This window comes from Stigmatopora nigra, chromosome 7, assembly GCF_051989575.1.
Source record: "Stigmatopora nigra isolate UIUO_SnigA chromosome 7, RoL_Snig_1.1, whole genome shotgun sequence".
Classification (NCBI taxonomy): domain Eukaryota; kingdom Metazoa; phylum Chordata; class Actinopteri; order Syngnathiformes; family Syngnathidae; genus Stigmatopora; species Stigmatopora nigra.
The window spans coordinates 12,540,953-12,556,027 of NC_135514.1; the positions used below are offsets into that span (position 1 = coordinate 12,540,953).

Here is a 15,075-nt window from a genome sequence, read left to right on the forward strand (position 1 = left end):
ATCCCGCGTAATAAGTACCTCAAGAAGAAGATAACACGCCATCTGATTGGTCGAATCTTCCGGAAAAGGCGTCACAATAACACGCAGCTTTCGGTGGGAAAATGATTTCTCCACTGAGTACCTTTAAATAATATTCATGCATAATGTACTATTAAGAGTATGCAAGCGTGATAAGTGAGTGAAAGAAATTTTAATATTTAATTTAAATTCCGTAACATTTTTTGGTTTATTTGGATATAAAAAGTTTACGCTCCCTTTTGTTTGCTAGCATGATAGCAATTGTGAGGTGATTTCTTACGGTCAAAGTACTACTTTCCCATGCGAAAGTACATGTGGTAAATTACACTAAAGGTGGGACTATTATTCTTATTATTATTTGCGCGTAGGAGTGGATTATAAAGTGTCTGCAATGCCTGAAATCAAACTCCAGCACGTCGTGTCTTGTAGCACCGAGGACAATGTAAGTAATGTGTTACACTTTTGATGTGGAAGCTTCAGGGCGGTGATGGAGAGTTGTTTTATTATTGTTTATATGAACACGTGACATATTTTTTTGCAAACAATAGACTCATAAGGCAGATAATTTGCTGAGTGCGGACACGTACAGAAAGTGGAAAGCTGCCCGACAAGGGGAGAAGCAGACATCGGTCATTCTGCAGGTGGGACATTTAAGCTCCTCCTCTTATTGACGTCACAATGCCGTCACTTCCTGCCTACTTTCACCTTAATTTATGCTATGGCCAGTGAAACGAAGGCTGCCTTGAGAAAGCAAGCGGAGCAAAAGAATGTTAAAAGAAACCATTTTGAAACGGGCCTTGCCTTTATTAGCATTAAAAATAAGCAACATTATGATTCCAAACTGCTCTCCCTGCACACACCAGCCATCACAAAATTATTATAGTTTTTTTCCTGTTCATTCCTTCATTTGCTCTTGTGTTAAATTTCACAATTTCTCTGTTCTCTGCCAGTTTGAGAAGGAAGAACAAGTCCACAGCATCGATATTGGAAATGAAGGTTCTGCCTTTGTCGAGGTTCTGGTGGGGAACTCTTCCTCGGTCCGAGACCAGGATTACGAGGTAGTAACTTAAACCGCATTCCTTACCTCATTTGTTGGCTCATCTCATTCCATAAGTTGTGTACCAATAAAATATACTCCATTACATACTACAATACATTTTTACCTTATGAACAGCAAAAAAAAAAAAAAAATGTAATAATGTGAGCGCAACAATATATTTTTTGTGAGCATTGATATTCTACTTGAAAAATTGAAGTGTGGGATGTATTGTAGACATAACGGTATTTCAATGCAAGTAAAATTACTTTTATTTTAGTTTTTCAGTACAAATTGCTCAAAAAACACATGGTTACAGTAACAAAATGAAATGTAACTAACTTTTCAGGTGCTGCTGGTCACGTCATCCTTCATGTCACCCACGGAAAGCCGTAACGGCACTAATTTGAGCAGGGTGCGCTTCTTCGGACCCGGGCAACTACAGAAGAGTACGGCAGAAGGGAAATGGGACCGTGTAAAAATTGTCTGCACCCAGCCTTACAGTAAAGTGAGTAACTTAGTACACAATGATATATATCTATATATACCAATATTAGTATCAGAAGGGTCCCTAAAATGAAGCAACTATTAAAAATGGCTGTTTTTTACCTTTTGAGTTGTAGAGTATGGTTCATTTATTGTGATTGTAAAATTATGGGAAGTATTTTAAATCATTTTTTTCGAAAAATGTATTCCTACTAGAACATAGCGTATGGCCTCGCTTTCGTAAAGTTCCACTCCCCTCCGGATAAGAATGACCCTCCAGTGACATCCCCGGTAAGACATTACAAGTTTTTTATTTATTTTGGCTATCTGTTAGATTTTTAATTTATACTTATTCTCTTATCTCTTTCCCGATTATCAGAAATTGACTAAGTTGGGCCAGTTCCGAGTGAAAGAAGACACTGCCTCTTCAGGCTCCAGCATGCAACCTGGAAGTCTTTTCTTCAGCGCCAAGTCCAGTACTTCCCCCAAAGGCAAATATATACCTTTTTTTAACAAATGGATTAAAAGAACTGGATAAAAATCCCTGAATAGTCATTTTATTATAGATCTAAAACTATATTTATATTTTTTAAATACTTTTTTAGATTTTACAAAATTATTTTTGAATTAAAAACACAAAAAAATTATTAAAAAATGACATTTATTGATTTAAAAGGGGGGAAATCAGGAAATTTAATATACATCTATACTCTTCATTTTGCAATGTTTATTTTAGCTTTTTTATCGATTTTTAGATTTTACAAAAGGATTTTAACTAAAAACTGAAAAAATGTATTAAAAGTTACAATTATTGATTTAAAAGTGGTAAAATCAGGAAATTTAATATATATCTATACTCTTCATTTTAATTTGATCTTAAAACAGAAAGTCAGCACTCATGATTTACTTTCCCGGGCCACACAAAATGATTTGGCGGGCCAGATTTGGCCCCTGGGCCGCCACTTTGACACACGTTGCAAGTACCAACAGACTTTTATTTATTTGTTCATCTGACTTGTTTTGCTCTTTTAGCTTCACCACAAAGCAACAAGTTGAGCTATGCTGCTGCCACCCTGCAAGCCACGAACCCCGCCTCCACTACTAGCAGCCCTCCATCATCCACACCCTCACCACAGGTGATAAAGCTCATCTTCATTCTTAGGATTCAGGTTGTTTCCCGCCTCTGGTCTAAAGTCAACTGGGATAGGCTCTAGCACCCCCGCGACCCTAGCGAGGATAAAATTGTTCAGAAAATGAGATGAGGTGTTTGTTTTGATATTTACATTTTTTTTAACTATTCCAAGATCAGCAGCCCGGTTAAGAGTGGTTAATCACGTTCGCCTCGCACTTCTGAGATCGAGGGTCTGATCCCCGGTTCGATATGTAGTTTGCATGTTCACTCTTAACTACAGGTGTCAAAGTGCCGGCCCGAGGGCCAAATCTGGCCCGCCACATCACATTGAGTGGCCCGAGAAAGTAAATCATGATTTTTTTAAATCATTTTTTCTGTTTTTAGTTCAAATATCAATTTGTAACATCTAAAAATATATAAAAATATTTTCTGTTTTCCACTTTAATATGGAACATAATTATTAAAAGAGATTTTCCTTTACTACGACAAAAAAACTAAAATAAACATTGTTTTGTTTTTGTTTTTTTTAAATGGAATAGTGAGGGCTTTTGATCCAGTTCTTTTAATCTATTTATTAAAAACAAAAAAAATATTATATTAGAGTCTGACACCCTTGCTCTAAATCTAAAGTGCGATTGGTCGTATCTCAGATTTTTCCACTGCAATTGGCTGTCAACTACGACCCTTGTGAGGATAAACGGTCTGGAAAAAGAATACACAAATGCCTAAGATTCGCCCTGTTGTTTAATTTCACACTTGATGGTTCGACGGGCACAACAGGGACCAACCATGTTTATACACCCCCAGTAAAATTGTCCATTTTCCATTAGTTTCTCTTCCAAGCTTTTCCTGCCACAGTAGAATGATGTCGATGTTCGATTAGTAGTTGCCTAGCAACTCAAAGATCGTCACTGGTAATGACATAAATGTGTCCGGCTGGTATTCTTGCAATGTTTCTTTCCAATTGATGGGCCTCAGCGCCATAATATGGGATGCTTAAGTCCAAACACTTAATTCTGATGCTGTGTCCTTGTTTTGCTTTCTTGGGAATGTGAAAAAAAGGGTCTTTTTGTGAGCCCTGATGCTAAACATGGTGCTCGGAATGTGCACTTAATGGCCTCAATCGGGTTTTGGGTGGGACATTGTGTGCGTCCTAAGAATGCTTGCTTATCATGACTTGTTATAAAAACCCTAAAGTAAGCGTTTACTTCAAGTGAAATGGTTGACATCATCTTTTTTTCTTTAATCCAAGGGTGTCAGACTCGGGTTGGCTCGCGAGCCGCTTTAACGTCAACTCGATTTCACGTGGGCCATTTTAGATAAAATATTTCGATTTTTTTTTTATAAATGGATTAAAAGAACTAGATTAAAGGCCCTGAATATTCAGTTTTTTATAGATCTAAAACAATGTTTATTTTAGCTTTTTTGATATATTTTTAGATTTTACAAAAGGATTTTTGAAATAAAAAGAGAAAATAATGATTAAAAAATGATAATTATTGGTTTAAAAGGGGGAAAATCAGGAAATGTGATATATATTTATACTCTTCATTTTAATTTGACCCTAAAACAGAAAGTCTGCACTCATAATTTACTTTCTCGGGCCACTCAAAATGATGCGGCGGACCAGATTTGGCCCCCGGGCCGCTACTTTGGCACCTGTGCTTTTAATCCATGAATGGGTCTGTTAAAACATTTAAACCAAATGTATATATGTAATAATAACAATCATTTATATCTTTGAATCTTTCAACATTATATAATGATTTATCCATGTTTTTAGTTAGAAATTGAGGACTATAAGGGAATTTTACACTTTTACTGATTTGGTCAAATTTGAAGCATTTTTCATCCATCCACATACACGGAACAAACCACCCATCTATTTATTTTGTTCAAGTGGTGATGTCATCATTTTTTTTTATTTCTGTGCATATATCTTATCTATCTAGGCACCTGCAAAGCGGAAATTTGAGTTCAGCAAAGAGCGTCAGTCAGCCCCGGGTCCTCCACCACCTAAAAAAAACAGTCCGGGAAACTCACCAGAATTTAAAGCCACGACTCCCAAAGTCAAGACCAGCACGACAAGCCCCGGCGCCTCCAAAGGTGGCACTCTTACAACTGCTAAATAGTTTAAAAAACATTTTTATTGCTATCTTCACACCAATGATCTTTCTAGTGTCGACAGTGAAGGAGTCTGCGGAAAAGAAGCGTAAGAGTTTGCCAAATGCCAACGAGCCTCGGTCCAAAAGGGCCAAGAGTCCGGAGCGAGTGCCCTTCAAGCGCATCATGGAAGGAGTGGTGTTCGTCCTCAGTGGTTTCCAGAATCCCTTCAGGGGAGAACTGAGGGAGAAGGCGCTAGACATGGGAGCCAAGTACCGGCCCGATTGGACGCCCGACTCCACACATCTCATGTGAGTCAGATTTGCAGTTTTGAGCCGTGACTTTAATCTGTGAACGGAGGTTTGGCAGCCGGTCAAATGTACTCAGATATTAAACAGTACTTAGACATGAAACAGTACTTAGATATTAAACAGTACTTAGATAAAAAACAGTACTTAGATATTAAACAGTACTTAGATATTAAACAGTACTTAGATATTAGACAGTACTTAGATATTAGACAGTACTTAGATATGAAACAGTACTTAGATATTAAACAGTACTTCGATATTAAACTGTACTTAGATATTGAACAGTACTTGGATGTTAAACAGTACTTAGATATTAAACAGTACTTAGATATTGAACAGTACTTAGATTTTAAACAGTACTTAGATTTTAAACAGTACTTAGATATTAAACAGTACCTAGATATTAAACAGTACTTAGATATAAACAGTACTTAGATATTGAACAGTACTTGGATGTTAAACAGTACTTAGATATTAAACAGTACTTAGATATTGAACAGTACTTAGATTTTAAACAGTACTTAGATTTTAAACAGTACTTAGATTTTAAACAGTACTTAGATTTTAAACAGTACTTACATATTAAACAGTACTTAGATATTAAATAGTACTTAGATATTAAACAGTACTTAGATATTAAACAGTACTTAGATATTAAACAGTACTTAGATATTAAACAGTACTTAGATATAAACAGTACTTAGATCTTGAACTGTACTTAGATATTAAGCAGTACTTGGATATGAAACAGTACTTAGATATTAAACAGCAATGGCAGAAAGCTATTATTAAGACATTATTAGGATTATCCATGTTAAATCTGCTTTTGGTTTCATTTTGAATTACAAATATTTTTGTTTTTTATATATTTTTAAATTTTACAAAATTATTTTTTAACTAAAAACAGAAAATAATGATTAAAAAATTACAATTATTGGTTTAAAAGGGGGAAAATCAGGAAATGTGATATATATTTATACTCTTCATTTTAATTTGATCCTAAAACAGAAAGTCGGCACTCATAATTTACGTTCCCGGGCCGCACAAAATGATGTGGCGGGCCAGATTTAGCCCCCGGACCGCCACTTTGACACCTGTGAATTATTCCATCGTAAACTGTAGCCACCAATATGTTTTATATTCATGCCATACAAGTACAGCGCACTCTTAAAGCCTCAACACCGAATGACTTAGTTTCAAGGATGACGTGAAGACCGTTTGACGACGGACGGCCTTATTAGTTAGCGCTCCCGTCCTCGGCAAGATCGGCCTCGTCTGCACTCTCCTTGCAAACTAATCTCCTTCGTGCGTGCGTTTCTCTTTCTCTCCTCTCATTAATGTCCAGCTGTGCCTTCGCTAACACCCCCAAGTACAGCCAGGTGAAGTCAGCGGGCGGCACCATCGTACGCAAGGAATGGGTTATTGACTGCCACAAAAGTAAACAGAAACTTTCCTACAAGAGGTAAGCTAATGAAGTCGGCTTGTGTACGCACGTTGCAATTTCATGGCCAATACTGTACCGCAGGGGGTGTCAAACACATTGAAACTTTTGAAATTAATTCCAGTCACCAGTAGTTGTGCAATTGGATGATGGCAACCAATGTGTGTTAATTACAACCATCACTGTGTGCAATCAAGAAAAGAATGATTATTAAGGTTGACTCAGAAAATCCAGAGTGTTTTAGTAATTCAGTGTTTTTTTTCAGCTTAAGATGTATTATTTTATTATAAAAAGAAGCACGTAAAGCTTTTTACTAAAGTGCAAAATATTTCACAAAATAAAATCCTTGTCTGTACCTCTAAGTCAAGGGTTGGTTTGCGGGCCGCTTTAACGTCAACTTGATTTCACGTGGGCCCGACTATTTTAGATATAATATTTAGATGTATTTTTTAATAAATGGATTCAAAGAACTGGATTAAAAGCCCTGAATATTCAGTTTTTTATAGATCTAAAATAATGTTTATTTTAGCTTTTTTTTTAAATATATTTTTAGATTTTACAAAATGATTTTTGGTCTAAAAACAGAAAAAAATGGATTAAAAAATGACAATTATTGATTTAAAAGGGGAAATCAGGAAATTTAATATACATCTATACTCCATTTTAATTTGATCTTAAAACTGAAATTCGGCACTCATGATTTACTTTCCCGGGCCGCACAAAATAATTCGGCGGGCCATATTTGGCCCCCCGGGCCACCACTTTGACACATGTGCTCTAAATTCTCTCGAGTCGAGTGATACATGTCAGATGTGAATAATTCACATCTGCAAGTTCCCAAATTTTAACTATGCTTACCTAATGAACCCTTAGCGGTAGCAGCAGTAGCGCGATTCGTTCTCAAGATCAAGGCCACGGCGCCCAACTCCAAATGAGCTGTGAACAAACCAAACTCTGCCCTAGTGCCTTACTCCTCCTCTAATGATTGAAGGCGCGAGTCAACCGTGGCAGAAATTATTCATGGAGTCTTGAGATAATCATTAAGGTCTTCTCTCGAAATATTGCGGCAACGTTAAGGTCAGCATGAGCGAAAATCAGCATCTGGCAAATGTGCTTGGGACGCGTTATCACGCTATAAATGCAATCCGCTCAAATGAATTATACGTTGAACATCCGTCAGTGGGGGTGAATGAGTTTAATATTTCGAGTCAGTTTAACATTTCGAGTCAGTTTAACATAGCGAGTCAGTTTAACATTTCGAGTCAGTTTAACATAGCGAGTCAGTTTAACATCGAGTCAGTTTAACATCGAGTCAGTTTAACATCGAGTCAGTTTAACATCGAGTCAGTTTAACATACCGAGTCAGTTTAACATACCGAGTCAGTTTAACATACCGAGTCAGTTTAACATACCGAGTCAGTTTAACATACCGAGTCAGTTTAACATACCGAGTCAGTTTAACATACCGAGTCAGTTTAACATACCGAGTCAGTTTAACATACCGAGTCAGTTTAACATAGTCTGTCTGTCAGTTTATCATACTGTCAGTTTAAAATAGCGAGTCAGTTTAACATATCGAGTCAGTCTAACATATCCTGTCAGTCTAACATATCGAGTAGGTTAACATATCGAGTCAGTTTAACATCGAGTCAGTTTAACATATCGAGTCAGTCTAACTGTTAGACTGACTCGATATGTTAAACTGACTCGATATGTTAAACAGACTCGATATGTTAGACTGACTCGATATGTTAGACTGACTCGATATGTTAGACTCTAACATATCGAGTCAGTCTAACATATCGAGTCAGTCTAACATATCGAGTCTGTTTAACATATCGAGTCAGTTTAACATATCGAGTCAGTCTAACATATCGAGTCAGTCTAACATATCGAGTCTGTTTAACATATCGAGTCAGTTTAACATATCGAGTCAGTCTAACATATCGAGTCTGTTTAACATATCGAGTCAGTTTAACATATCGAGTCAGTCTAACATATCGAGTCAGTCTAACATATCGAGTCAGGCTAACATATCGAGTCAGGCTAACATATTGAGTCAGGCTAACATATCTAGTCAGGCTAACATATCGAGTCAGTCTAACATATCCAGTCAGTCTAACATATCCAGTCAGTCTAACATGTCGTGTCAGTCTAACATACCGAGTCAGTTTAACATACCGAGTCATCAACTTCTTGTGATGCTTGAGCTCCCAGTTGATCAGCAAGACTTTTATCATTGGAGGAGATTACCCGCCAAAATAAAGCGATAGCACACCCTCCCCAGAGATATTCATTTTCCACACGTCCTCCAAAGTGTCCAGACAGACGATAAGACGCGACGCGTGTCGTAGGCCACACTAAATTTGCAGTGATGTATCTTTTCTATTTGCGAATTCTCTTCCCAGAGACACTCCGCCATTCCTTATCACACACCTCAACCTAATAAACCCCCCACCGCCACCCTCACCTTTGTGGTCCGCCTGTGCTTCAACGGTGTTTCCTTTATTTACCAGCCACATCTGCTATGCTTAATTAAAGCCAGCACTTACTTTGATGGTGGCGAGGGCCCGTACAAGCACTCGAGCGTCTGCGCTAACGTCACAAGACAAGTGACTGCTACCTTAAAAAAAATATATATAAATGTATTAAAAAAAAAAACGAAGCTCAGTTACTATGCTGTTGCACGTTCACCATTAGGTGACCCCGTCTAAGATATTCTAGTGAATGCTGGTGATAAAACCCGACTTCTTTATCCTCGTTATTTGGCTTTAATGAGCTTGCAGTTGACTTTTAAACACTTGATACTTCTCCTGGTAGGTACGTTTTTGCTTGAATTATATCTTTTATTCAGTATGTTTCAGTTATAGGGCCTGATTTTGAAAAGCAAAATATGTGAGTATTTGAGACCAATTATTTTTTGTACCACTCACAAATAGGGGGGGGGGGGGGGTGCTGGAGCATTTCCCATATATATAAAGAAATGTAGACAACAGAGGGCCCAAAAGTTCAAATGCAATAAGGCACGAGCGATAAAAGAAAACAAGATGGTGACCCTTAGTTAACCTTCACAAGGAACAAAGCAAAAATCAAAACAAACCTCTTGGCGAATGACGTGTGTTCACACAAGCTTTTAATCTTCCTGCCACTTTTGTGTGCGCCCGGCAGTTATTTGATGGATGGCGCAGAGTCAAGCTCCGAGAGCGACATGGAGGCAGACGACCAAAGTGGGGAGGAAGACAACCCAAAGGTATGTTTAGACATGATAACGCATGAAACAACTGTGACTTTTGTTTGGCCATAATGAGTAGGACTGTTATTATTTTTGCAGCCCCCCAAACAAGTCACCCCCAAAAAGGAAGCAGAGACGAAAAGCGACGAGTACGCTGGCTCCACCGATGTGGACGACGAGCCAGGTTGGTGACATTCGAAAATGTGAAGACCCCCCCCCCCCCCCCCCCCCCCATGACCCTCAGAAAATGAAAAAAAAAAATAACTGTGTATACATATACATACATACACATACACACACACACACACACGTACACATACACACATATATACACATCCATATATATATACATACACATATATACACATAAACATCAACATATCCATTCATATATATATATATATATATATATATATATATATATATATATATATATATATATATATATATATATATATATATATGTATATATATATATATATATACATACATACATACATACATACATACATACATACATTCATACATACATACATACATACATACATACATACATACATACATACATACATACACACACACACACATACATACATACATACATACATACATACATACATACATACATACATACACACATACACACATACACACATACACACACACATACATACATACATACATATACATACACATATATACATAAACATCAACACATACATACATATACATACACATATATACATAAACATCAACACATACATTCATATATATATATACATCAACATCAACACACATTCATATATATACATAAACATCAACATATACATTCATATATATACATATTCATCCATATATATATACATATATACATATACAGACACATATACATCCATATATACATATACATACACATACATATATACATATACAGACACATATACATCCATATATACATATACAAACACATATACATCCATATATACCAAAATCGACCCTAAAATTTACCGTTAGTACTTTACGTTAGTACTTTACGCTTTACACCCGTTTTATAATGTTCTCGTTTCCCGGCGATATATTAGCATCTATAGCTGAAAACTATTTGACTGTGAATTTTATAGGGGTTTTAATGGCTTTTTTTTATGGTGGACGTTTGAAAACACGATTTAAATGAATAATTTCTCATTGATTGTTTAAATTGTGGTTGACACAGAGGTTTGTCGCCATCGTCTTCTTCACCTTTCTCCAACACAACAAACGTTTGAGGATAGCCGTGACGGAACTTGGGCATGATTCTCATTTCTATGTTAATTCCGGGCCACAAGTGAAGTGGCCAGGGGATGCAATAAAAACGCCTACGAGAGGCACAGCGTTTTAATTAGCCTTCCGCGGCCACCGGTCACAATTGCTACGATACCTCCTGTTTTTATTCTTTTCCCTCCCGCTTGAACATAACTTTCCCCGAATGACATTAATTTGCCTCGACACAAAAAAAGCACAAATGCATTAAACCTTTCCTCGTTTGATGTCAAGAGATGAAAATATTGGAACAAAAAAGGACATTTTATTTTGCATGTGTGGGTGTGTGTATAAGAAAGGACGGATTGACACGTAAATGCTTGATTTTGCACAGGTGCTGACGAGGATTCTGCCGTTGACACGGAAGATGAGTTGCAGAGGTAAACAAATACAAGATATCAAGATGGATGAATAGTTAATGAACTTTCCTGCGTCAATGAAATATCAAAATTTTAAGACCAATGAATAACTTAAAATCAGACTATGAAAAGTCCCAGACTATCAGCGAGTAAATAAGGGGTACCGTATTTTCACGACTATAAGGCGCACTTAAAAGCCTTACATTTTCTCCAAAATAGACAGGGCGCCTTATAATCCAGTGCGCCTTATATATGGAAAAAAATAAAATGTGCCATTCATTGAGGGTGCACCTTATAAGGCAATGCGCCTTATAATGTGGTGCGCCTTATATATGGAAAATACGGTATTTAGCTTCTGCAGTCAAGTTTGACATAGAATAAGGCTGTAAAACAACAAAATCTGTACTGACACTGATAAATGCAAAAAAAAATATCGAATAAACAATAGTACTTCAACCAATAGTGGCCTCCACGCAGAATAAAAACAGAAGTACTGTATTTTCACAACTATAAGGCGCATTTAAGTCTTAGATTTTTCTCCAAAATAGACAGGGCGCCTTATAATCCAGTTTGCCTTATATATGGAAAAAATTAAAATGTGCCATTCATTGAGGGTGCGCCTTATAATCCAGTGCGCCTTATATATGGGAAAAATGTCTTTCATTGAGGGTGCGCCTTATAATGCAGTGCGCCTAATAGTCGTGAAAATACGCTACTTTCCCAAAACTGAAAAAGGAAAGTCAGGCATTACCTTTGATAATAAAGTATACAATTTTACAAAATTTTACACATTTTCACACACACAAAGTGCACACGCTTTCGACAATTTCAGGGCTCATTTGCATATGCTTTATTTATTTTAAGACATTAATAAATCATTTCATCATAATTTTCTCTTATTTTTGTGTGTTTCCTCACATTTTTTATGCATAATTGGAACACTTTGACCAATTTTAAAGGAATTAGTTGGTAGTTGTGTGAGGACTGTGCAACAAATGAGAATTTACATATAAAGTACTCCTTTCCTTACGAAATGTTCAAGTTACAAAAAAAGTTCTGGAACCAATTAATTTTGTAAGTAGAGGTATGAATGTACTTCTATACTTTAGTTTTTCCAACTCCAAAATAAGCCTTTTATAAATATTAAAGATAAAGTACAGCCAAAATCAATGCAATAAATCAAATAGTGTCTCGGTTTGTGGTTTGAGAAACAATACAAGTTCTGCAATTCTGCTATTCTTCTTCAATTTTTCATTTCTGACAAACAATACAAATATTAGTCTTTGCAAAAAGAAACTTTAAAAAAAAATAATGAAAATTTCCAGCTATCTTAACATTGATTTTCTTTGTCCTTTCAGAGTGGAAAGCGAGAACAAACAGAAGAAAATGGCCAATCAGGAAGAAGATCCCTATGCCGGCTCGACGGATGAAAACACGGACGCCGAACCTGAACAGGATTATCCCATCCCAGATCTGCCTGGTAAATCACACCACATTTTATATGTGTAAATTTAAAACTCTAACTAATGCGTCATCCTTCTTTCTTGCAGAATACTTCAACGGAAAGCATTTTTTCCTTTATGGAAAGTTCCCCAACAATGAAAGGAGACTACTGACACGCTACATTGCTGCCTTTAATGGGTAACAAACTTACTGTATTCATTCTAGGTTCCGTTTTTAAATGAGGGTGGATTAAGCTTAGATGATTGACATCTAATTATGTTTTTTTACCCCTTCTGCTCTGAATTTAAATGAGCTTGTCACTAGTCCAGTCAAGTCCATTTTAATTGGGAAGGCTAGCATTGAATGGACTTTTTTTCATTGCTCCCAATGCAATTCGATTATACTTTCATTTTCTGAACCACTTATGGGTCGCAGGGAGTGCTGGAGCTGATCCCAGCTAACTAGGGGGACACCTTGAAGCGGGGGGTAGCCAATCACAGGGCACCAGGAGGCAAAGGGGGAAACAATTATAACTAGGGGCAATTTAGAGTGTTTATATTATATTACAGCTATAAGCATATCATAAGACTGTAAATTACAGGTGTCAAAGTGGCGGCCCGGGGGCCAAATTTGGCTCGTCGCATCATTTTGTGTGGCCTGGGAAAGTAAATCATGAGTGGCGACTTTCTGTTTTAGGATCAAATTAAAATGAAGAGTATAGATGTATATTAAATTTCCTACTTTTTCCCCCCTTTTAAATTTCAATAATTGTCATTTTTCATCCATTTTTTTGTTTAAAATCATTTTGTAAAATCTAAAAATATATATCAAAAAACTAAAATCAACATTGTTTTAAATCTATAAAAATTGAATATTCAGGACCTTTAATCCAGTTCATTTAATCCATTTATGAAAAAAATATAAATATTATATCTAAAATAGTCTGACACCCTGTAAAGTATTAATATCTATCCATCTTTAAATACTTTACTCACAGTAAAAATACTTCCTCTAGGTTTGATATAAATCTACAAAAAAAAAAAACAAGTTAATGGGAGTTTTAGTCCAAGTCCTTTGTCGTCTTGTGGCCATGAGTCCATTGTCCTCGATATTCGAGGGATTACTGTAGTATTTCCACATTTTGTGTGTTGACCTCTTACAGCGAACTGGAAGACTACATGTCGGACACGGTACACTTTGTGGTAACCGGCGAAGGATGGCACGAGTCCTTCGAAGACGTAAGTTCACTCTTCCTTTGGGTTTTTCCATTTGAGTTTTACAAGTGAATGTGAATGTGTTGTTGCAGGCGTTGATGGAAAATGGCAACCTGAACTTCGTCAAGCCGGCGTGGATCTACGCCATCAACAAACGCCAGAAGCTTTTGCCCTACCAGCCGTACACTGTCGTCCCATAAAAACAAACACTTTTAGTTTTATTTTAGTACGTTTTCTTGGCACGAAATACAGATGTTTACTTTTTAATGGTTAATGCTGTTAGCCTGTGATTTAAGTGAAGAAGAGTTCATCAATTTGAACTTGTTTTGGGGGTTTGGAAGATTTAAAATGGCAGTGGAGAAGCTGTAAAGATGCTTTTTACGAGGTTGTGGTCTTAAAGTCAAGTGCAAGGTTCCACCAGCCGTAGGTTTTTCTAATATTGTTCTTGAGATACGACACATGCAAGGCCATTTTTCTTATTTTTATTTGAATAAACTTAAGTCAATTTTGAGTTCGAGTGAATCGATTTTAGTTCAGCTGAGGTTTGGGTATGTATTTTAGTTTAGTTTTTGGCTCTATGTTCTCAAAGGTCTGTATGTTTAACCAATCAATTATTATTTGTATTTTCTTTTTAACTTTTACAGGTCTTTCATTCATTCTTATTGATCTCATTCGCACAGAATTGGACGTCAAGCCTTTTCCAGGGCAGGGAATGAGTTGAATTCCTATGAAATGAAAAAAAGCAGAAGGAAGAGGCATGGATGGAGGTAATCGACCAGCAAGAAACCAGGGAAGCTGTGTGTGATACAGCACTACAGAAACCATCATTTATTAGACCAGCCAGTGAGGTAAAGAAGTTGTTAAAAAGATAGATTTTCACATAAATTTAACTATCATCCTTATTTTCCACCTCCGGAGGCTTCCCTTGAATAATGAAAATTATATAGTTGCTGAGGTGGAAAATTGGGTTTCTACACTTAGCCCAGCACTGCAAAAATATT

At 36.6% G+C, this 15,075-nt stretch overlaps 1 protein-coding gene across 2 annotated transcripts; it reads left to right on the plus strand.

Moving 5' to 3' along the window:
• The first annotated feature begins 70 nt into the window (after window positions 1–70).
• xrcc1 (X-ray repair complementing defective repair in Chinese hamster cells 1) lies at window positions 71–14,585 on the plus strand. Of its 2 annotated transcripts, XM_077720705.1 has the most exons (18): window positions 71–174; window positions 387–460; window positions 567–659; window positions 969–1,076; window positions 1,404–1,562; window positions 1,757–1,831; window positions 1,920–2,031; window positions 2,573–2,676; window positions 4,625–4,778; window positions 4,852–5,086; window positions 6,432–6,548; window positions 9,696–9,777; window positions 9,859–9,943; window positions 11,393–11,438; window positions 12,776–12,897; window positions 12,968–13,058; window positions 14,023–14,098; window positions 14,167–14,585. In XM_077720705.1, exons 2-18 carry the CDS (start codon window positions 410–412, stop codon window positions 14,272–14,274), a joined length of 1,818 nt encoding a protein of 605 aa, XP_077576831.1. In that variant the 5' UTR covers window positions 71–174; window positions 387–409; the 3' UTR covers window positions 14,275–14,585. The 2 variants fall into 2 exon arrangements, with proteins under 2 accessions (XP_077576831.1, XP_077576830.1); XM_077720704.1 differs by having other exon boundaries at window positions 73–460.
• Window positions 14,586–15,075: the final 490 nt, after the last annotated feature.

Excerpts from the sequence above, each read along its gene's own strand:
- xrcc1 (XM_077720705.1), top strand. The coding sequence starts at position 410 with ATGCCTGAAATCAAACTCCAGCACGTCGTGTCTTGTAGCACCGAGGAC. Across the intron at positions 5,087-6,431 it reads CCCGACTCCACACATCTCAT|CTGTGCCTTCGCTAACACCC; the intron begins GTGAGTCAGATT and ends ATTAATGTCCAG. Across the intron at positions 11,439-12,775 it reads ACGGAAGATGAGTTGCAGAG|AGTGGAAAGCGAGAACAAAC; the intron begins GTAAACAAATAC and ends TTGTCCTTTCAG.